This window comes from Podarcis erhardii (genome assembly GCF_964252035.2).
Source record: "Podarcis erhardii genome assembly, chromosome: 11".
Taxonomy (NCBI): Eukaryota; Metazoa; Chordata; class Lepidosauria; order Squamata; family Lacertidae; genus Podarcis; species Podarcis erhardii.
The window spans coordinates 28341115-28365783 of NC_138501.1; the positions used below are offsets into that span (position 1 = coordinate 28341115).

Genomic DNA, 24669 nt, shown 5'->3' on the forward strand with positions numbered 1-24669 from the left:
AAATCTTCTGCCTGACTCTTGACTCCAGCAACCACTTGCATTTTGTTTTTAAGGCTGCAGTTAGGGATGGGCTAAACCAATAATGCAAATTATGTTGATGCTTTTATTACAAGCATTCATGGCTTCACTCTCTGGCTATCACAGAAAACATACAAAACTGATGGCATGCCCCACATTTTTAAAATTCTGCATGGGTAAGGTCACAATAAAAGGACGCGGGTGGCACTGTGGGTTAAACCACAGAGCCTAGGACTTGCCAATCAGAAGGTCAGTGGTTCGAATCCCCGCGATGGGGTGAGCTCCTGTTGCTCGGTCCCAGCTCCTGCCAACCTAGCAATTTGAAAGCACGTCAAAGTGCAAGTAGATAAATAGCGGGAAGGTAAAAGGCGTTTCGGTGTGCTGCTCTGGTTCGCCAGAAGCGGCTTAGTCATGCTGGCCTCATGACCCGGAAGCTGTACGCCGGCTCCCTTGGCCAATAAAGTGAGATGAGTGCCGCAACCCCAGAGTCCTCCACGACTGGACCTAATGGTCAGGGGTCCCTTTACCTTTTTAAGGTCACAATATTCATGACTTAAATCTAGTGTTCATGCTCTGTCCTTACACAAAACATTCAATATACACAGATAAGAATGCAAGATGACCACTATTGTTGGGTTTTGTTTGCTTGTTTTTGGAACAAGTACAGTCAATCTAGGATTTGGACTGAAATTGCACAGTAAAAACTGGGGCAGATCGTGCCTACAAGTCAATCCCAGTTCCCACCTTAGCTTAGCTATGAACTCCTTAGGTGGTTACCACTCTCAATATCAATTCCCACTTTTGTAGCATGAATATTACCACTAATGATGGTGGTGGTGGTGATAAGATACTTCCCTTAAATAAACAAACAAACAACTTTGAAACCTGCTTTAAAAAACTCGGTGTTAAAGTGTGATTAATGTCAAGCCAACAATAATACAGAACAATTGAGAACTTTTGCACTTTGGTGTTCACCCACACTCTCCACGACATTGAATCGGGCAACAACCACAACCAGGAAAGCTGGAAGACAGAGGGAGGTGTCTCTGTGTGTGCATGTGTCACAGAGAGAGAGAGAGAGAGAGAGAATCCTAGTTCCGCATTTGGTTGAGAACCCTCTCTCCCTCCATCCCTTCAGCAACTCTGCTCTGCTCCCGGCCAAGAGGACGAGTCCTCCTCGCCCATCTCTCTCGACGCGCCTCTTACTTCGAGCTCCCACCTCCAGCGCGCGCCGCTCACGGAGACAAAAGGCGGGCCAATCAGAGGGCAGGGTGTGTCCGCGCTCCTCGCTGCCTCCCCCCCCCCCGCCCGGAGCTGCCTCTTGAGTGAAGGGAGGCGAGGAGCGGGAAGCAGGCGGCGGCATCGGCGTCGGAGAGTGCGGTTCTCGCCTCAGCCAGCCGCGCGCACGCCGCCTCTGTTTGTACACAGCGCACTTTCCAGCCGGCAGAGCGCTCTCTCTCTCTCTCTCTCTCTCTCGTCATTGTTCTCTTCCCTGCAGCAGCGGCAGGAGCAGCCAGCCAAGAGGCTGCCCCCACCGACCCGCGGCAGGCGAAGGAGGCGAAGGGAGAGTCTCCCGCTCGCTCGCTCGCTCGCTCGCTCCCACACACCTGCCCAGCGCAGCCGCGGAACCGGCGAGCGATGAGCGGCGACTGGCGGCAGCCGCGTTCCGGCCGCGAGCTGCGCGGGGGTCTCGGCGGAGGATATCCTGGCCAGTAGGCGAGACGCGGCACTCGCTCGCCGGAGACGGAGAGAGGCTCTTCCTTCTTCCTGGTGGGACCCGGCTGCCCAGCGCCCAGGTGCGGAGAGACCGCCGCTCTCCCTCCCGCCTCTGCCGCCTCGGGATCGTCCCTCGGGAGAGCCAGGGAGCACCATCATGAGCCGCTGGGTGGGCGCCTGGCTCGTGCTGTGCGCCAGCCTGGGAGCGCCGCGGTCCGCCCGAGGTGAGCGGCGGGCGAGGGGGGCGCGAGGATGCCGGGTCGGGGCAGAGCAGCAGCCCAGGCGCCTTCCGGGGGGGGGGGGAAAGTGAGGGCAAAGTCCAGAAAGAAAGAACTGAAGCGGATGAAGGCGCCGGGCAATCTGGGGGAAGGGGGGAGAGAGAAAGAGACGTGCATCGAATAAGCCCCAGCTGTCTGGACGTGGGGGTTTTTCTTGTATGTATTTATTTTCTTTAATCAGATTATGTGTCATCCATCCGCAGACATGTCCTCTTTTGCAATGGGCGCTTCGCAGATGCAGTCAGGGCTTCCGCGTAATCCTGATAAGCGCGCTGGCAAGACTAATAATAATAATAATAATAATAATAATAATAATAATAATATAGGCATCATCCCCAAACAAGCAGCCCTGCGGTCGTTTCCTTAGTTGTTTGTTTTATTTTATTTTTAATTCTACATCTGACGCGCAGCGAAGAAGCAGGGGAGCCTGGGACAGTTGGCGAATGCAGGGGCTCCTTTCTGCTCGCCGCCGTCTCTAAAGCGGACGCCCTCCTCCTGAAAAGGTGCAGGGATGGAGGTTGCTGGGCTGCAGGCGGGGAGGAAACTTCCTCGCTCGCTCGCTCGCTCGCTCTCTTTCTGTCCTAATCGGATGCACCGAGGGGAGGCTCGGGTAGAGAAAGATTAGACAGATGCATATAGTAATTCTGTGCCTTTCACGGGGAGGCAGATGGAGGAGTGGTGGATGGAGAGATGGAGAAAAGAGCTCGCAGATCACACAGATTAGATCCTCTCCATACAGCGAGCCTTTGCCCAGACGGAGGGGAAGGACAGACGCCCAGGAGATAACTTAGACAGGTCTTCACCCTCTCTGCCTCTGACAAGATGCCTTCAGGGGTCTGCGAAAGTTGAGAGGCTTCCTCAGATAAGGACATCCTTGAAGAACGAGCTTTTTTCTTTTCTTCCCCAGGCTGTGTTGTGGGGCGGTGAGAAGGGGAGGGAGAAAAAATGGAGAGGAAAGCCCAACTGCAGCTGAGCTTGGCGTTTCCAAGTTTGGTCCAGCCTTGCTTTTTCTCCTCCCTCGCGCCCTCCACCAATTTCCCCGAAGGAGCTGCTCACCTTTTCTCCTCATAACAGAGATCTGCTCCTGTGAGTTTTCTTGTAGGGGGAACCAGGGCGGAGGAGAAGGGAAGAGAAACGCCGCCTCCTCCCAGCTGAGAGGAGGGATATCTCTATATTATATAGAGATATAGATATTGCAATCTCCCTCCTCTCTGTTTGTTTTTTGACAGCCTCCCCTTCAGAATAAAGAGCTCCCCCCCCCTCCCGCAGTTCGCCTTGCCTCCTCAGCACTCATAGGTGGGGATGGTGAAGATTGAACAACTCTATTATGTCGGCACTCGTATGTGGAGACTATTATTAATATTTATTATACTATATTATGTGAGAGAAAGGTCTGTTGGAGCAAACTAGAGGCGGCTTCTTCGCCATGAGAGGCGCCTGGCGGGGGTGGAGGAGGCGAGCCTGTGGCGGGAGGCGAGCCGCTCTGCTCTGACGGAGCTGGAGTGATCCCCGCTCGGGTCTCGCTACGTCGTCCCCGAGGGGGCGGGGGAGGGAGGCGTTCCTCTCGCGGAGCTTCTCTCCCGCGCTCTGTTCCCTCGCTGAGGAAGCGTCCCTGCCTTCGCTTTCATCCTACTCGTCGCGCGCCGCGGGCTGGGCGCGAGCGCCTGGCTTGACGAAGGGGAGCCCCAGTCCGTCGCCGCCTGGCAGCGCGGGAGAAAAAGCGCGCGCGCCGCCAGCAGATCAGGGGCAAAAGGCGCTCGCCAAATCCCCGCGTGAGGGGATGCAGCCGCCGCCGCCGCCTCCGCAGCAGCAGCAGCAGCAGCCACCGCCCACTGGCTGGGTCCTATCGTGAGAGAGACAGCTCCGTGCTGCGGCCATTCACCCACATTTCCCTCCCCTGCTGCTGCTGCTGCTGCCGCTCTACAAATCCCAACCCCAGTTGTCACCAATACACACGTATAGTAGCCGTGTAATACACACGTATAGCTAGAAAACTCGGAGACCGCACACCCTGAATTGCGGGCAGTGTAAATAACAGCATTCCCTTGTGTGTACTCCAAAAGTGGGGAAATGAGATACGAGTTTCTGAGGTCCCCACAGCTTCGCCTCAGCTTACCAGCATTCGCATGTGAATGTTGACACACATGCAGCCTGTCTTTATGTCCGGAGTTTCAACAACTTCTGGGAAATTTTTAAACATGCTGTGATTATGCAGGTTTTGCCTCCCATATGGGAAGCGAAGAGGGATTTAAAAAAATAAATAAAATAAAATAAAATATCTGAAGATAAACTTTGCTCTGCCAAGGAGTTCATGCCAAAAAGGCAACTGGGCTTGCCACAGAATGGATCCGCCTTAAGCGTTTATTAACATTTTTGGGGGGAGAGGGGACTGAGGATGCATGTGAATCTCTCAAAGACTGTGAATAGCAAGGAGGTTGACACTTGAGAGGAGACACCAGAATTCTCTCAAAAATAATTGCAATGAGGAGTTTCTGGAGTTCCAGAAATAGCTGGCTATTACCAAGATGATTCCTGTCCCCAAAGGTTATTCCCTGCATTCATGCATACTTATGAGTGTCCACAATTAATAAATGCAATACTACCCGGTCTTACAAACATTTTCGAGAGTGAACAATAACACAGCACACTAAAAGTGTTGCTGTGTACTTTTAATGTATTTATTTAGGGGGGAAAGTATAAACCTGTTACTTTAAAAACAAACAAACTTCCAAACAGCATACATAAAATAATATAAAACAATAACAACAATGCACAAACACTATAAGCAAATTTTTAAAAAGCAAGTATACATAACTAAATTACTGAGAAATTGCCATGTTTTTACTGGGAAATAGTAATAAAAGGCATGTACTCAATCCAGGAGTTGCCAGTATGATGCTTGTGAGTGCATATGTGCTCTCAGAGGTCTTCTTCAGTTCCTTTCCCCTTCCTCTGCTGAAATAAGCATTCTGTTGTATGCTATTAGATAGGTTGTGGTGTGCATGTGGCTGGTTTGCAAATGTGCCCACAGACCCATCTTTGGTGGTGATCAATCCCAGATTGTCCATAATTCCCCATGGATAAAGAACTGGCAGCCTTACATAGCAAGAACCATCACTCCCCCACTCCCTTATATCACCCTGATACTCCTCCTGTAACCAAAAATGTCTTAGTTTAATCATTCCAGTTACAGGAACAATGATGTGTGAACTCAACTAACTCTAAACTTTGAACTTATGAACTTTCAAAAAACATTATTTTCTTATAACAGGCCCTTTTACCGTTAATTACCGTTCGTGACAATCATGGTGTCTAAGTCTTCTTTGATGTAGCAGGATACATTGGTCTAATATTTCTTTTACATTTGCATTGAGCTTTCCTTGATTGATCTTTTCTTTGAAAATTGAACTAATATAGCAGTCTAATGGGGGGGGGGGGCGTGATGCTGTTGCCATTTTTCTTCGATACTTTCCATACACTGATGCAGTGAGCATGTGATACCTTTGCATTCTGTTTTTATAACTGGAGTTTGAACTGTTAAGCAAAATGAGCTATGGAGTGAGAAGTAATAAAATTACAAAGCAAAATCTGTAGGAGAATCTGTATTATACACACACATACTAGTGAAAAATCAGAAACTCAGCCTTGTGGTACAGTATGATTTGAAGTGCATTATTTACTATTGTTCCAGAGTACAGGCAAAAGTGATGCCAACAACCAGCTAGTTAGTGATGCCAACTATTTCCAGTAATTCTGCCTTCATAGCTCAGTTGGTAGAGCATGAGACTCTTAATCTCAGGGTTCTGTGATTCTAACTCCTTATTTCCAACTTCCAAATGATATAACTGGATGAAATTTAATCAAATTTTAAACCAAAATCAATGGAAAAGTAAAATAGCTATGGTGTTTCTTTGCAATAACATTCTAAACAGTGTTTTAATCTTCAAAAACTACGTAAGACGAATAAACAAGGCTTGTGCCAGTGAAGTAATTGGAAGGCTTGATGCTCAGTAACTCTTGGTGCTATATAAATTAGTTATTGTCAACAATGTCTGCCAGATCATTTTATTTATTGATTGAGTTGGGATGGTTATTCAACATGACCAACCAAACCAAGCATAACTTTTGGTTTTCAGTGACTCTGAGAAGAAACATATATAAGTTGCATATCTTTCCCACTACACCACACTTCAGGTGTTTGAAATCTATAAAGCCTGCTACAGTTTGTAAGAGTGGAATGGTGAAGATGCGCTACAAAATATGAGGAATAATATTTCATGATTGTTCAGCTCACGAGAAATTCTATGAGAAATTGCCAGCTATGAAGGTTGAAGAGCAGATTGGTTTATTTTTCAGTTTGTATATACTTGTTCAGGAATATACAAATTTTAAGAGTCAATAAGGGCATGGAAGCAGTATCCCTTCCCCACTGCTAGTCTCTGGCAACTGGTATTTAATGGTTATTTAAAAATAGGAATGGTTTAATAGTTAATCATATGGGTATGAGAGTATGAATACAGCTGCTCCTGTTCTTCTCACTGCAATAGAGCTATGCTGAGCATCTCCCCAAATACTGGTAGGTTGGAGGCATTAAATAAAAGTAAGGGGATTGGCCTTAATCTCAGTGGCATCTTCTTTCCCCTACCTTCTGAGAAAAGAGCCATAGGGATCCAACCTACACCTAAATACTGGCTACTAAACTTTTGATGTGCTTGCACTTGGGCAGCGAAAACTAAGAAAAGGTTTACTAAGAAAAGTGATATGCTCAAAATGTTTGCCCACATCCACAATTATAATATTGCCATAGTGCATGCAGTTCAGAAAACAAGGGGTGCTCTGTTGGCTCAGACCAAAGGTCTACCAGTTAATCCAGTTAGCTTCCTATTTCCCATAGTGGATAGCCATGAACTTCCAAGATGCCTTCAATAAGGGCATGAAAGCAATAGCCCTCCCCCATTGTCAGTGCTCTGGCAACTGGTATTTAATGTCATCAAGCCTCTGAACAAGGAGGTTCCTATTAATGATCATGGTTAATAGTTGTTGGTAATTCCATCCTATATGGATGTGTCTAATCTCCATTTAAAGCCTTCTAAGCACATCTTGTAGATGCAATACAAATAAAGTTGAGTATAGATTTATAGAGACTGTACTCTTCTCACTAGTTTTATGGGAGGAAAATACATGAGCTAGCTTCAATTCATCTAGTATGTGAGGAGAGTACCAACTCTCCTTTCATAGAAGCAGGGTTGACAGCATCACATCTATCAAAGGAAAGAACGTTGAGTAAATGTGTGGTGGTCTACATTGTTCCCCAGCATGTATGTATGGCTTCATGCATTCTCTCCCCACATGTAGAACATCATGTGTGATTGGTCCTGTGTGCTAAATGTTCTAAATGTCTCATGAATGTACCCCAGATATGTCTTCTTCTTTTTTTAAAAAAAGACATTTCTTCCACCCCTGTTTTTTAATTAATTAAAATTAAGGAGTTGTTCTTTGTTGGGTACTTGTACAGTAAAGCAGTTGATCTTTAACAGTAATATAAAAATGATTATACAATAAAATTTGCATATGGCTGTTTTTTGAATTGAAAAAGCAAGTTTATAAAGTGAAAATGCATTCTATTAATTCATTTAAAACCTTTGTGAAAATGGAAATTGTATGCGCATAGAGAGCATCATTCATTTGCACTTTTTTCACCCCTGTTTATGTGCGCATGCTTTGCTCGTTCCATAGATCATTGCATAGCTGTCAATGTTTTCCCTTTTTTAAGGGAAATTCCCTTATTCCGAATAGGATTCCTTGCAAGAAAAGGGAAAAGTTGACAGCTATGGATCACTGATAGTCACATACATTCCAAATTCAATTTGTGTAATCTCTAGTTAGATGATTGAAGGGATGGATCAGTCAGTAGAGCATGGTGGGTTTGAGCACCACTTTGGGCAAAATATTAGTTTGTTGCAGGTGGTTAGACTAGGTTACCCCCATGGTCTCTTTTAACTCTACAATTCTATGAAAGAGTCTTAAGTAAGAAGACTAGTACATACCTCACCCTGGTACCTTGGAGAGCTGCTGTCAGTCAAATTAGACAGTACTGGCCTATGTGAACAAGTGTACTTACTCCTTATTTGTTTATTCTGCCCCACATCCAAAGATCTCTGGGCAGATAACAATAGAATTACAGAAAACCAAACAAATTCATAAAATGCAGCAATGCATTAAAATACAATAGAAGCCACCATTTAAGCCAGTTTCAATCTTCTCACTTTTAATCTGGCATCTAAAAGCCAGTAGTGTAGACCTCAACTGGATTTCAAGGGGGTGGTGCTACCAATTTTGGGTGCCACAATAGAAAAATTCATCCCCACATCCCAGACCCTAAGGATCCCCTCCTCCCCACAACTGATTGTAATTCCCAGTAGGAATGAGCTGGGAAAGATACTCCAAGTGTTTAGGTTACATGCCACTTTTAAAATTAAAGAAATAAAACCTTTACTGTAGCCCAGAAACATATTGTCAGCTAGTGACATTCTTTAAGAACCAGACTGACGTGGCTTCAGCTGGTGGTCTCACTCAAAAGACAGGCTGCTGCATTTTGTACTTGCTGCAGAAGATTATCAGCAAATGGATCACTGTGGCCAAGCTATCCTTGTTCAGGAATGGCTGTAGTTTGTGCACCAGCTGTAGCTGATGAAAGACACTCCACATTAGTGACTGATTAGTATCCAAGATTATTCACAGACTTTATACTTGCTCATACAAGAGGAGTGCAACAAGTCATTCCCCTAAGTCCCAGAGTCACTTTATTTCACTAACCAAATGCATGTAGTATGATAACAGACAAATATGTGGGTTATGGCCAGTGTTAGTTTTAGTTATCAGAATCAATGGACCTGACTAATTTACATACATTGATTTCTGTAATCTTTAAATATATTTAATCTCATTAAACAAATGCTTTTTATTCTGTGCTCCCTGTTTTCTCTCTTGGTTTTTGGTTTGGCACATCCTATTGTTCCCATCTCTTTCCCAAGTACTTTGTCTCTAGTTATACTTTGCTGGATTTGTCTAAAGCTCTGAGAGCAGTTCATACCTTACTATTCCACTAAAGTATTAGACTTTCCGAGTAAGTGCCTTCTTTCTTTAATAATAAAAAAAAGAAAGAAAGAAAGAAAGAAAAAGGAATTAAATAATAAGCATGTATTTAAGTTTTCAAATGCACTTGCGGAAAATTCCACAACTAAAAAAGTTGTGTGTGTGTGTGTGTGTGTGTGTGTGTGTGTATCTATCTATGAAGAAAATCCTTTATCCTGGTAGACAGGAGAGGTGAGATGACCTAGCAGGGTTCTCTTCCCCCACCCTCAATTTAACTTGATGTGATTCTTTGTAGGTGACAGATATTACGTGGGGTTTTTTTAGCTGTCTCTTTTATGAGTCATGTTCTGACCCAGATGTCATTATACAGCTTGATATCTTGGTTATCTTTGTTCCTTCAGGCTAAGTGGACAACTGCTTTTCATAATGTCTTTGCATTTCGTAGGTACATTCTCATCTAATCTATTTTAACATTTCAGCTTTATCCATCAGGTTGCTGTCTGACATGAGTGGCTTTTCCCACTCATGTCAGTGAATGTATGAATTATCTGTGTTCAGATTTAGTTGTTTTATATTCTGCTATCAAGCAAATATTTTATCTATGGGTCACAGTGCACAAATGATGTGAGTGTTAAGAGTGACATATACTACACTCAAATTACCCTTCCCATAAAGAAGGGGTCACCAATCCAGATTATCTTGTTATTAATGTTTTATTGACTTGACAGAATACCAGAATTTTCTTTAGTACAACCAATAAAAAGACACCAAATTTTATAACTCCTAAATTAGCAAAACTATCCACTTCCCAAAGCCTTTATCCCACAAACAACAAGTAAATGTAGCTGATTTTAACTGGTGAAGAAAATTCTACCCAATAGAGAAATAAACCAAGCAAATGAAAATCATAAAGATAATACCAAATAAGAATGTTGAGGTGTTAGAAAGGGAACCTGAAGCACAACCAGAATTTTGAACATTTATTCCATTCATGAACAAGGAGCATAAGCCCAAGTGATGAACACCAATATCCCATTGTTACCTTCTCCTAAAATTAGACTGAATGTAGACTCAAAACCAAGTTTCAAAATGTGAAGAATAAAATTTGATTATAAAATTACTGTTTTATTAGAGTTTGGACAAAATGAGAATTCCCATTTTCAAGAGAATGAATGAATGGAAGTAGGGAAGTAATTAATAAAGAGATCTGTACTTAACTTGGTTTCCCTCTGTGACCCGTTGGCAGGCCATATTTATCATATGCAACATGTCATATTCAATTTGACCTTTTAGTCTATGATGATAAGGAAATACTACCAAGGAGGGGGAAAAGATGCATGCTAAGGAAAGCACCCACGTTATTATGATGCATTGTCAACATGGCCAGTTACAAAGAGCAGTCCAAGAAAATGGGCAAATCCTGTTTGGAATCTTGACAAGCCAGAACCTTGAGACTCGGTATAAAAGTCTTGTAGGACTCAGGGTCCATACTCACAACATTGTTGCACACATTTGCTCTTTGTTTGAGCTCTGTACTGTGAAACTCAGAGCAGAAGAAGAAGGAAGCATATCTGAATTTTATTCCTCCCAAGCTTTGTGGAGTACCCATTTATTCTTGTTGAGTTAGGAAACAGAAAACTGATGGCATCTGTATAAACCATGCGAAATTCAGTATTGATTCTGCATGTGGGCTGGCCATCTGCTGCAATACACATAGTACCAGCAGTTGGATAAAGGATCACTATGATTGCACAAATCATGGCATCCACATATTCATGTTCCATATGAATGCACCACTTTACACAAACCCCACATGTGCACAACATGCCACTTGCCTGCCAACACCCCAATGCATTCCCCAAGCATCCATGTGTTGTGAGCAGGGCAGGGAGAGAACAAATGTGAACCAGCAGTCATTGTCACCTTCTGGGTTATAGTTTATCCAGAGCTGTTTTTTTGCTTTTATCACTTTGGTGCAAATTGCAAGGAAATTTCAAAAGAGTATGTCCCACTTTAAGCTTCTCAGTTGCTAAAATGAGAAAGAAAGCATTCTGCATCAAGTTTATGCAGAGTTTTTTGCTTTATCACTTTGGTGCAAAAATAGCAAATTCTCATCTTGCAAAGGGTGCATTCTTAATCCACAGGAAATTTCTAATGCTGAAAAATATGCAAAGTCAAAGTTAGACAATAATGCTGAGGTATATCTGTCAGGGAAGAGTCAGGCCTGACAATATCATACTTTCTCTACCAACTTAAAACAAAATATGAAAAAATGTTGTACATTGTTTACGGTGACTTAACAGACTTTTAAAATACAACAAATACTTGTCCTTGCAGAGCAATACCATTATATATATTCCCATGCTTATAGATGAACTCTTGGTCCCCATCTATACCTTTATGAATAGGAAGGAATATAAATTGTAAAAGTATGAGTCTGTAAAAATGAAAAGAAAGAAAATGTGTGTGTGTGTTCATTCAATGTCTTACACAGGGTTTTGTATCAGCCATTCATTGCTGTCTCTATGGTAAATCTCAGAGGGTATAAACAAGAAGCATCTTTAAAGATTTTACAGTATTAAGAGCAAATGGGCTAGAGATGGGAAGGAGGTGAAGAAAAAGAGGCAATAATGTCTCCAAGCAAGGAAACAATTACGTTAAATCACAGCTGATTCCAAATGTGCATGTAAAATAATTGATCAGTTGTCATTGGTTACCTAAGAAGTCCAGAGAAATGTAAATGATGGCTTTAACATCTTCAGAAGTATGGATGTTGTCAAGGTTGCAGTCAAGGTTGGCGTTCTTTCCTGTTTATTTTGACCTCATGTCTTTCTGCCATTAATGGTAGTGCTTTTCCCCGCCTACTTACATTAGTTTTATGCAGGAAATAGAAGTGCTCTTTATGTATTATTGCCTTTGAACAACTCACATTATAGCCGTCTCCACCCCCACAAATGAAGCGAAAGCTTTCAAAATAGTTTTGAAAGTAATTAGCATTGTAGTGCCTAATGGAGCACAGGTAGAATGGGAAGCCCAGGCAAAATATGTCTTGCTGTGACATTTGTTCTGAACTATTATGTGCCATGACAGTTAAGCTATTACTTATTCCCTCTTGGTTCATTATTCTATAGACCTTTAATGACTCACTGACTTTAACCCGGCTCTTGTAATTTCAAGATTATAACTCTGTCTCAAATACAAATTCTATTAAAAATGTTAGCTTACTTTTAAAGGTTGGAAATAAGGTTTAACTTTTTTTGTCAGAAATGTATTCCTTAAATTTCAATGACTGGCAGCACAGTCCTATGTGTGTTTACTCATTGTCCCATGGTCTTCAATCTGGTTTACTTCCAGGTAGATGTGCATAAGTGTGCAAAGGATTTCAGTGTTACTGACAATTTTTCAAAAAAAACCCTATCATTACATATGAAGATAGTCTAGATTGAGTAAGGGTGTTAGTGCCACTCCCAATAGACCCAGAAATGCATTAGAGGATACTAATATTCTGCACTATGCAATGTAGCATAGGGTGCGACACTTCATCCTAAAAAAAAATTGACTACATAGATCTTTTGTAAGGCTCCCTCTAACTTCATATAGGAATGTCTGAAGTTTTTGTTTACTGGTTTCATAATTTCCTCAGTTATAGCAATACATTTTATAAGTCAAGAGACTAATTGTGGGAATTACACAGTGCTGATTGTGGATGTCTACCTTTTCTCCTATAATTTGAGCACGACAGGAAGTGGACCTATAAAAACAGTAAAACCAGAGGTTCTCTCTTCCTCTGTTTTTCATTTTGGGTCCAATAAAAGGACTAAAACAATGATGTTCAGTCCTTGCATTGTAATTAGAAATAACTGGTTAAAGTCTGGGGCGAGGGAATAGAACCTCACCTTTGCTAGCATTTTTTCTCTTATGTTTTGTCATAGCTTATTTCCTGTTCCATTTTTAATACGTATTTTAACTATTGATTGGCAAAGCAATTGTCATGAAAAATTAAAGAGACATAAAAGAGAGATGTTGTTTCCCCCATGGACATGCTGGCAAGGCATTTTTCTCATCACTGTAACTTTAAAAAGCCCAAACATTTTGTGATTTTTTTCCCTAAATAAATAAAAAGTGGATCCCTACGCAATCTCCTGACCCTGTTGAAAAAAATATTCCAGAGTTTTACTCTTCTAGAGCAGCCTTGCCCTTATTTCTACATTTGAGGCTGCTAAAGACAACTGCTTTTCTTATGTCTATGACAGGAAGATTACAAACCACATTTTAAAAGCTCTTTGGTTTTGCATAACTGATCTTAGCAAGAAAGCCCCCGCTGAGAATATGAGATTTACTGATATGAAATTCAGTGATCAAGCAAAGAGTTTAATAGCCCTAGTGAGATGAGTGTTAAGGGAGAAAATTAAAACAAAAAAGAATTAGTGACTCATTTGGTTGTAGTAGAAAGGCAGACATTTTCTAATAATTAATTAACTAATTTAAAGTCCCTTCCCTTTCTTTGTTCAAGTAATAACTTGAGTACTTGTACAGTAAAGCAATATGTCTTAAACAGCATTGTGGAAAATAATTATACTTAGTAAAATAAAACTGCAATTCAATGAACAACATGTGTCCATCTTGGTATAAAATAAGCAAGTGCATAAAATGAATGTACACAGATTAATAATAATAATAATAATAATAATAATAATAATAATAATACCTTTGTGAAAGTGGACATTTTACCTTGTATTGTATTGTATTGTATTTACACCTCTGGTGTCCCAGTTTAGCTGGGCAAATTCTGCAGGTCTCATAACTCAATGTTCAATCACAAGTTTTGCCTACAAATGCCCCCAGTTCAGTCCCTATCATTTCTAGTTAAAGAGATCTCAGGTACCTCACTTTGAAATTTCAAAGGGTAGGTGCCACACTAAACACACATTACTGGTAGTCATACAAGAGGACAGGATCTAGAGTGTGCTGGACTGCCACTTTCATCATGCCTGACCATTGACCATGCTGACTTGGGGCCGATGGGAGTTGTAGTCCAACAGCATCTGAAGGGCACCACATTGGCTACTCTCTGGATTAGAATACACAGTATAGTTTTGCACACTACTGTTACGTTGTGTCAAAATCTCTGTGGAAATGGTTAATGGGTAAATATTTCCTGTCTCTTGTCTCTTGGGTTCCCTCTGAACTACTGAATCCCAAGTCCTGATCCCATATGGTCCGCAAAACCATATCTGTGGTCTCATTTAGGTATTTTTGCACAGTAGTGTTCTTAATTTCATCTGAAAAACATTGGCGGGCAATCATCAACCTCAGTCACCATAGATGGTATATTCCTTTCTTCTTCTAGCTGCAGTGCACCATTGAAAGAGGGCATATGAAGGAGAGGAAATAATTAAAAGGCTTTGGTTTCAATCTAGTTTATCATCTTTTTGGTCTCCTGCCATACTTACCTTCCTCTCCTGGGCTTACCTCCATAGGATTGTCAGGTTGTAACAGGTTCTTGTGCCAGTAATAATTATTGTGCCCAGTTACAAATCCTAGTTGTGGCATTTTATGTGGTATGCATGATAAATTTGGGGTTAATTCCCTTCCAATTCTTGTTTCTGCTTCTGTTGTCAACATGATTTGTGCTGGGATAATAATGAGCGATAGGGAATCCAGTTTCTTATTTGTGTGTGTGTGTGCATATATTTCAGTAAACGATTGCTTAATTTTTACAAAATGTAAATGAAGGAAACCTGTTTCCTGGCTGTGCCACTGCGTACTGTAGACCATACTCTTCATCCTCCCCCCCCCCCAAAAAAAACCTAGCTGCCAGATCCTACAGCCAGTTTTAACACACATACATTATTGTGTTGTGTTGTGTTGTGTTGTGTTGTGTTGTGTTGTGTTGTGTTGTATTGTATTGTATTGTATTGTATTGTATTGTATTGTATGACAGATAATTCAGTCAAGTGACCTGCCACCTGCAGAATATATAGCCCTCCTACAACTATGGTATAGTTGAATACCATCCCATGTATGCGAATATATGTTAACACAAAAATCTATTGAAGGATTCTGTAAAATATCAACATTTAGATGTTGTAGACCCTGTAAGGCACTTGTGTTCCCTAGGAGCTTATCATGGACTCCCCAGTGAGAAAATTAGTAGTGGCAAATAATCTTCCCTCAAAAAAGCAGAACGAAACAAAAACATGATGACTATTCTTCAATTGCAATGTGTGTCCTCCGCTAGAGAGTGATGTGTGCTCACCAGGGCACGCTTACAGTGAAATACTAACCATGTCTACTTAGAAATGAATCCTATTGAATTCATTTGGGCTTATTCCCAGGTAAATGGGGTTAGGATTGCAGCTTTAGCTGAGTAGACCATGCAAGTCAATAGCCCTGGCTAAAAATCTTGGGTGTGCATCCTAAAACCTGCCACAGAATTCTATAAAAGGGATAGTGATTCCGCGACATGCATGCAGTTATTTCTTGCAAGGTGAGTCAATGTGGAAAGGTTTCCTGAAGTTAGAATAGTTGAGGACTATTGCTCGAAAGAAGGGGTGGGGGACATGTGCCCTCCAGATGTTGTTAGACTTCAACTCCATTAGCCCCAGTCAATATTCAGGGATGGTGAGAGTTCTAGTGCAGCAACATTTGGAAGGCTGAAGGTTCCCTAGCCCTGCCTAAGAGAAGAGAGCTGCACCAAAAACAGCTCCTCATTATGGACCAAGAGGCAGTATCAAGTGACCAACAACAGATAGCGATGAGACAAAAGATGAGTCAGACTCTCAGATTCATACAAAGATAATTATTTTTAAAGTAGTTGACAATATAAGGTTTTAAGAACATGAAACTAGAACACTGTTAAAAATGTTATTTTAAAAGTAGCAAGTACTAATGTGTCAAGGCGCCCCAGTAAATGATCCTGTGAAGTCTTATTGCACCTTTGGTGTTTGATATAGTAAGGTGAGAAGATTTCATCACACCAAAGAGAATGTGCGCTGTGTGTGTGTGTGTGTGTGTGTGTGTGTGTGTGTGTGTGTGCCACACATATCCTTTTTCTGTAATAAATTCAGCTCAAATGTGGTGTCAATTCAAATGCTGCCAGGTTATATATCTCTTTATGTATATACGCCTTCTGTAGATTTAAGCTAATATAAAGGAATGCAGAAATGGGAGTATGTCATCAGTTTCTCTAAAACGTTCTTGTTCAGCAAGAGCTCTATTTGATGACAAAGAGTTTATTAGTATGAGAGCCAAGTCATTGGTTTTTGTCTTCACTTTAGATGAATTGTGAGGTTGTCTTATATCATGAAATGGCAGCATTTTTATCCCCAACTCTGACATCTGCAGGGTGTATTAGCTGACTATAGATTAATCAATATTTTGCTGTATGAGATATTATAACAGAAACAACTGGTGGAATAAGTTTAACCCAATATACTGCTGTCCCATAGCAATGTTAAGTGGATCCCTATGCAATCCCTATGTCCAGTCCTCAGCACGTCATGTGACCCACTACTCCCTGTCTCAGTAGTCCTCAACCTCCTTTTCCCAGTTACAGTGGTACCTTGGGTTAAGAACTTAATTCGTTCTGAAGGTCAGTTCTTAACCTGAAACTGCTCTTAACCTGAGGTACCACTTTAACTAATGGGGCCTCCCACTGCCGCCGCACCGCCACGCCACCGCATGATATTTGTTCTCATCATGAAGCAAAGTTCTTAACCCGAGGTACTATTTCTGGGTTAGCAGAGTCTGTAACCTGAAGCGTCTGTAACCCGAGATACCACTGTACTGTAATTAGTTACCCAGTATGAGGGGCCAGTCCTTATATCCCTTACACCTGTACATCCAGCCAGGGGAAATACATGTGCATGTATGTATTCTTATGTGAACAAACTCTGATACAGAAGTACCGGTAGTTGTGTTACCATAAATACAACCCTCCTGTAGAAATTCAGATGTTATATTTGGCATCTGTGTCTTTTTCTGCATTTGCACACAGTGAAAACCTGTGCAATTTTCAGGTGTATGTTTATATGCAAATGTGTGATTATATACAGATAGGCTGCATGTTATTTCCTTAAAAGACACAGAGGTTCTGAATGTGTGAAGCAGCTCTCTGGAGCAGAAAATATCCACACATCTGAAATTTATCCACACTTAGCAGCAACACTGAGGAACATACATCCTTTACCTAGTTTAGAAAGAGTTTTCATTTGCCTACCATAGCTGTACCTAATAGAATCTTCCTCTTGCTGATATGCAGGAGAGACTGCTGGCTTTTTAAGTTTTCATAGCAGTGAGTTCCAACATCAGCATTCTTCATGAAAAGTATCTTAATTGCTTCTAGAGTTCTTCCAGTGCTGGCCCAAAAACGTTATGTTGCCTGAAGCAGACGCCAAACAGTACCCTCCCTGCACCTATTAAATTCGATACTAAACTGTCATGCATGCTGCTGCTTCACAATTCAGACCTAATCCCCATTTTCATCTATATTCCCTTACAGTGAAGCAGGTTGCTTCATCCTTCTGCATGGCAGTGCCTGCCCTGGATTCTCCCCTTCCAAAATAAGAAGCAGATAGTGTCTAACTAGTAGATGGCATGGCTTTGTTTGCCACTTTGTTAGAATTGGGGGGAGAAAAGCCTTCCAGCTAACTGGAGGCTAGAGAATTTTCATCAAAGAGGGAGAAAACTATCTAGGGTAAGAGGAAATAAACTAATAAGCACAGTGGTTTATAGTGTGGTTGACATTACCACAAGTGAAAAACTGCTTCCCACAAACTACTTTCCATGTGGCACTGTACTCAAATGCTTGTGTTACACGAGTGTAAGTAGCTGCATCTTTGAAATTGGCCTCAGTTCCAAATTTGAATAAATATGACCAAACAGCTAAACTGAATAACTTGCATGTACACATGCACACATGCAGAAGTGTGTGTGTGTGTGTGTGTGTGTGTGTAATCAGACAGGGAGATGTAGATGGATGTTTACTGCCATCTTTCAATAGTCCTAAAGAGGTTAAACTCCTCTCTAGAGTTAAAGCCTACAGAGGTTTTTCAGTACTTCCTTATGTGGTCAAAATTACTGTAATAAAAATTGTGGTATGATGGTCTATGAAGTATATAGGAAGATACAAGTCATACGGCTATTATCACATTCTTAGACTATTACAAAAGAAATATGTGACCACAGCAGAAACTTGCATTGGCAGATGGGGAAAGTGGATGAGTAAGAAGAGCTAGGCTAAATGTATTACAGTGGCACCTCGGGTTGCAGATGCTTCAGGTTATAGACTCTGCTAACCCAGAAATAGTACCTCAGGTTAAGAACTTTGTTTCAGGATGAGAACAGAACTCATGTGGTGGCGGCGCAGCGGTATTGGGAGGCCCCATTAGCTAAAGTGGTACCGCAGGTTAAGAACAGTTTCAGATTAAGAATGGACCTCCAGAACGAATTAAGTTCTTAACCCGAGGTACCACTGTAATCTATGACATACTTGTATGAATGTAACTACAGTCATAGAATCATAGAATTAGAGATTTGGAAGGTACTAGTTCACCCCCTGCTATGCAGAAATCTCAACTAAAGCATCTATGACAGATGGTCATCCAACCTTTGCTTAAAACCTCCCATGAAGGAGAGTCCACCACCTTCTGAGGTCCATTCCACTGTTGAGCATCTCTTACTGTCAGAAATTTCTTGCTGATATTTAGTCTTAATCTCCTTTCCTTTAGCTTGAAACTGTTGGTTCAGGCCCTACCCTTAATTCCTGCATTCAAGTTGTTTATAAAGGCATTGAACAACAACCTTCCAATACTGTTTTTAATTCAAAGAACATTGAGGAAACATTGAGTAAAATAGACAAGGAACTTCATGTTATAGTTCATATTGAAACTAGGCTTTGGTAAATAAGGGTTTTGTAATGATTTGTCAAAGAGAACTTTCTTAGCAGGGACAAGGAAGGAAGAATCAGATGGGATATTGGAATTTTATATTCTGCTCCAGGAGATGTATGTAATAAACTTTATTGATGTTTGTAATAAACTAAGGATAAATCCCAGTTAAAATGAATCATGTTTTAAGTCAAATTTATTCAATTAGAAATGTTAAGCATGTGCTTAATTTTCTCACATGCTTCTCTGCAGTGTACTCTACAAGAATATCTGCCTTACAATCGTTGCTCAGTGCCGATTGACTGATTTCTTTAACACTATACATACCTCAGAGAAGCCCCCTGTTGTGCAGGCCTTCTAAATGGCAAATGAACATTTTATATTGAACCAAGTAGATAGTGCAGTCTTTTCTGAACTCAGGATGGCCCCCAAAGTAGTGTGATAGTGGGCAGAAGACAACCAACACAAACTCAGTACATATATGGCCTGTAAGGTATAGAATGTGCCAGTTCAGTTCATCTGGGCTCAGATAAGCTTGTGTGGCAAGAACAGTGTCTTTTTCTGGTTATGAGTTGATGTCAAAGGCACAGTTTTGCCCTGTGAGCTTGTATCACTGTGCCAGCCAACTGAAATTGCCATGGATTCTACAGCACTTTCCCTCTGCCCCCAAATTTAGACAATGAATTAAGTAATATCTAAACAGGGCAGAAACAAAGTGCCATGATATCCTGGGAATAGACATCTTAAACTGTATTTTGCCAAATATCTAGAAACAGTGAATCAGCATGGGGGAGGAGCATGCTGTCATAATGGGATCACTGGACTGTTTCAAGTGTATAAAAATCAGACACGCTTGTCTGTTTATTGAACAGCAAAGCAGTTTTCAGAGAAGGTTCCCATATTTCATGAATGAAATCCCCTTCCCATCTTTGCATGTTGCCAGCACCTGTCTGTTAATTCTGCATTTGAAATCTCTGTTGCAGGCTCATTTCGTGTGAGATCACCTATTTGCTACATTTACTTTTTACTATTAAAGCACAGATTTCTCTTCATTTGCCTATTTGCAGATTCTTTGTCAATATGCATTTTTATTTAGCTCTTGCTAAATATAAGATACTTTCGAAACAAAGGAGTGATGGCTCCCACAGAAGCACTTTGCAAGAAAATAGCTAAGGTTTTGCGTGTTGTTCTTTCTTGATGTGACCTTTCCGCATGATGATTGATTCACAAAACCAATGTCCTTTTGCTTCCTGGGATCCAGGCATCTTTCTTCAAGTGTGTGCTTCCATTGTAGGAGCTGGATCACACTTCCTCAGTAGTTTAACAACAATACTTTGTTGCTAGGAAAATGTAATTCTTTCTTCCATGAAAAGATTCACCACTTACAATGTTGCTTAAAATGTGGCTGTGTAAATTCAATGTGCCTCTCCTGCATAGTGGCCCATTGTGGCATCTCTGCTGATAATAAGTGAAACAGCTTCCTCCCTGGCACCCATGCCATTTTGTAAATTTTAATTTTGCATATATATTTAAATGCACATGATTGCTGACTGTGCCCCACAGAGTGCTATAGTGCTGGAGCACTGAAGTATATAACTAGCCAGTGCTAATTTACTGCAGGGCTGGAGCATACAACTAGTTCTACTTTGGGACAGAAGAATAAATGGTTCAAGAAGCAGCAAGGCTACTGTAGCCCCTTACAGTGCCCCACATTTGAGAATCTTTATTTATTTCTAGCTGTGCACCATCCTCTTAAGCTAATGTCGAAGCATGCACCCAGTGCCATTTACACTTACACCCTTAGTGCAAAATGCAGCATAGTCATCTCCCCCCATCTATTATAAAGAACAGGGTTGGAGAATTTTTGGCCTTCTGTTAGACCTACTGGCTGGAGCTAGAGGACCATCATAAATGGAGGACCACAGGCTTCCCATCTCTGATGTAGAGCATTTGTAATACTGATAATAAAATATCTTTACTTAGCATCTGGAAATAATTTGTGTATATTAAGGACCAAGTTGACATTTAATTATTGCTGTGTAGTCCCTTTTATGTTAAGGTAGTGCTTGAACATGCATCCTGAAATAATTCCTCTCTCCCTCTGCCTCTCTTCCCCTCTGAAACACAGAAGTAAAGGCATCTTTCTTCCCACCCTGCGTTCCCACCTTCCAGCTGAAGAAACTCACCCACCATATTATGTGTGGTCCAGTTATTACCCCACTGGTACTAGATTAAAGCTGTTTATCTATATTGCTAAGAAATGAAATCTTGCTTTTTAATCATCTGGAAATGCTTTGCATCTCTTGAGGGTTGAGATGTTAAAGAACATTGGGGGAGGTGGTGGATAACAAATAATGTGTCTCAATAAGTGTTGTGTTTCCACAAGAGAATGCTGCAAATTAATAAAACAGAGACCCCATACATTTCATTTTCCACATCCAAGGACTTGGAGTTTTCTTTTCTTTTTTAATGAGAGAACATTCATGAATGGATTATAGAAGGTGAATTGCCTGATTCTAGAGTAAAAAATTGTTTTGAATATTATGTTGTAATTTAGTTACTTTAGAAAATATTTTATTTTGTATTCAGAGATCAACGTCCAAAATTTATGCTTATGTGCTTGGAAGTAAGTGCCACAGAATTATTGGTCCCAAGCACGTGCCATTGCAAACAAATGATACATCTAGCCACCTTGAACAGTTAGAAAGTTGGGCTTGTGCAGAAATAACAACAGATGAAATCTAGATAGTTTGGTTTATACCTTGTCTTTGAACCAGTCATGTTACATGACTGCTTGGATATAAGGAAATGTGTATACCCAATATGTAGGAGGAAACTTGAGTTTTGGTTCTCCTGAATAGTATGTGTTGCATGTGCATTTCATCATGAGAGCTGGCAAATTATTTTCTCACTTTCGTATGTCACTCTGTGTCAAAAAATTATAATATGAAAAACAGTTTATATTGCCTAAAGATAAACAAAAATATAATTCATACAATCAGGCTGTTGAAAGTATAGGCATCTATGTATTTTAACAGGCACATTGTCAGGGTAATGTAGAATTATATCTTTTATTGATCAGCTGGTAGATGATTTCATTGGACACAGCATTGCTGACCTCAGAGTTAGGGTTGGGTGTGTTAGGAGCGTCCTACTCTCATGTAGGACCCTGGCAGAGACACATGCTCGGCTGGCATGTTCTCTCCTTCCTGGTCGATCGTTCGGGAGCTTCAAAAGCTTTCTTCTGCCCGAACATCACAGCAACTGATGCCAAGAAACATCAGCACACTTACGGATCCACAGAGTATTTGCGCCTTGCGTAACAGACCTCAGCAACTCAGCATTTGGCTAATCTACTTTATTTACATATACAGTGGTGCCCCGCAAGACGAATGCCTCGCAAGACGGAAAACTCGCTAGACGAAAGAGTTTTCCGTTTTGGAGGTGCTTCGCAAAACGAATTTCCTATGGATGGGCTTGCTTCGCAAGACAAAAATGTCTTGCGAGTTCCTGCAGGTTTTTTCCCCCTTTTTCTAAGCCGCTTATCCGCTAAGCCGATAAGCCGCTAAACCGCTAATAGCGCTAATCCGCTAAGCTGTCAATGGGCTTGCTTCGCAAGACGAAAAAACCGCTAGACGAAGAGACTTGCGGAACGGATTCTTTTCATCTTGCGAGACACCACTGTAAAATACTCGGAGCATTCTGACTTAGCTCCTTCCTCTTTCTCATCAGACAGCAAAGAGAGAGAACAAAGGACGATAATCCCATTTCACGGAACAGAGTAACACAAACATCCTGTCTCCGTCACTTCCCACACTGTGGAATGAAAATGTACACCGTTATGTGATAGACAACAATCCCATGACTGCAGACACAGGGACTGAATCTCCAACATCATGCACGTCCCCCACCCAAACTATGGGTCAGATCCAGAGGTCTGTGAGTGTCTTCTTCATGCAATAGAGCTTCCCTATTCATTCATCCCCAATGCAGACATCTGTACCACATTCCTTTTATGAGGGTCTTTTGATATTTTGAATAGGCTTTGGTTTTGAAATGGGGATAAGGTTGCAGGAAAGTCCTTTTGCACAAGTGGTATGAGTTGTGCTACTCTGGACCAAATCTAACTACATGTGATTTGTACAGGGTAGAACAAAATGTAGCAAAATGCTATTGTTTCCATAACATGGTAGGTGGCACACTTCCACAACTGGCATATGTATATCTTGGCAGTTGAATCACCCAGCCTCTTTAAATATGCCACAGGTTTTTCGCTTGAAGCAGCATTCATCTCAGTCTTATACTAGCACCCACAGCTGTTATATCTCCTTCAGAGGAGAGCCCATATCTTTGGGCTACACAGCCACTGTATACATTCTGTTCTGCCAGTTTTATCCCACTTCTGAGAGTTACTCATTTCTTTTTTTGCTTCTCATGAGCTCAGAATGGTTTTCTGTGCATCTCGTTATAATTTTTTCCTACCAAGCAGATGTCACTGCGCTTGGTCAAGCAAAGATTAAATTCTTGTTGGATTCATTTATATAGTATATGAAGTCATGTGACAACTGCCAAAAAATATCTCTTGATAATAAAGAGTTTTGATTAGCTATTAGTAAAGGGCTTGCAATACATCTCCTGAAGGAGCAGGGTTGGCATTGCTTCCTTTATTGCTCCAACGACACCACCGGCCAAAGTTTTCAATTTTTACTCACATGCTTTGGGCCAAGTTATGTGGCATGCTGGCAGTATTCTCTTAATGCAGGGGTCGGCAAACTATGGCCCGGGGGCCAGATGCAGCTCCCCAGGCTCGTGAATCTGGCCCGCGAACCCTACCACCCTCTTGGTCAGTCCCCATGCACTATGGATGCCTTGCTGCACGGGGACTGACTTCCGTGATGCTGGCTCGGCTTCACAGTGGCTGCAGGAGCTTCCTGAAGCCAATCCAAACCCTTGTCACCCACATGGAGAGGCCGGCGGATGGGCGGCAGGTCTGGGCCGTGCCATGGGCATCATGCCGGGCACATTGCTGGGCTTCAGCTAGAGCTTGGCATGCCTGCTGGCCCCGCACCTGGTGCCCAGCTCGGTGCTGCTGCTGGTGACATGCTCAGCGGCCATGCTGGAGCAGCTGGAGGGTTAGCTGTGTGCCGCCTGCCCAGTGTTCCGCATGCACGACCTGCCCGCCAACCTGGCCTCGGATGACGGGTCACAGTGCCTGGTGCACGCTGCCTGGGAGCTATGTGGGGATGGGCCGATGAAGCGGCTGCTGCTCATCAACAATGCCGGTGAGCGGGCACCGCTGAGATGCGCTCCTGAGCGCATGCAGAGTGCATTTATCCTACAGGTCTGGAGGCAGCTGCAGGACCGGCTTGCAGGGTATTTACAGTACATTTTTCAAAATATAGTCTGGCCCCCTACAAGGTCTGAAGGACAGTGAACCGGCTCCGGATGAAAAAGTTTGCTGACCCCTGTCTTAATGGTAGCAGCACCAATGTGGTTTACAACCACATGATCTTCCCTAACCACTTGCACACAAGTGCAAGAAATCATCGAAAGTAGCAAAAAAAGGACAACGGAGGCAGCTGGTCTCATAGCACTTCTGCTATGTGACCAGTGCTTTGAAAATCTGAAAGGTCTGAAGTCTACCAAGTCAGACCTCAACCCTGTTATATCAT

The 24669-nt window shown here is 42.0% G+C and overlaps 1 protein-coding gene across 1 annotated transcript in view; it reads left to right on the forward strand.

Moving 5' to 3' along the window:
• Positions 1 to 1847: 1847 nt before the first annotated feature.
• The window catches only part of EDIL3 (EGF like repeats and discoidin domains 3), a 235883-nt gene continuing 213061 nt past the window's right edge, over positions 1848 to 24669 (forward strand). Inside the window, exon 1 of the mRNA XM_081881217.1 lies at positions 1848 to 1958. Coding sequence (XP_081737343.1) covers positions 1892 to 1958 — 67 coding nt within the window. The 5' untranslated portion in view covers positions 1848 to 1891. The remainder of the gene's footprint in view (positions 1959 to 24669) is intronic.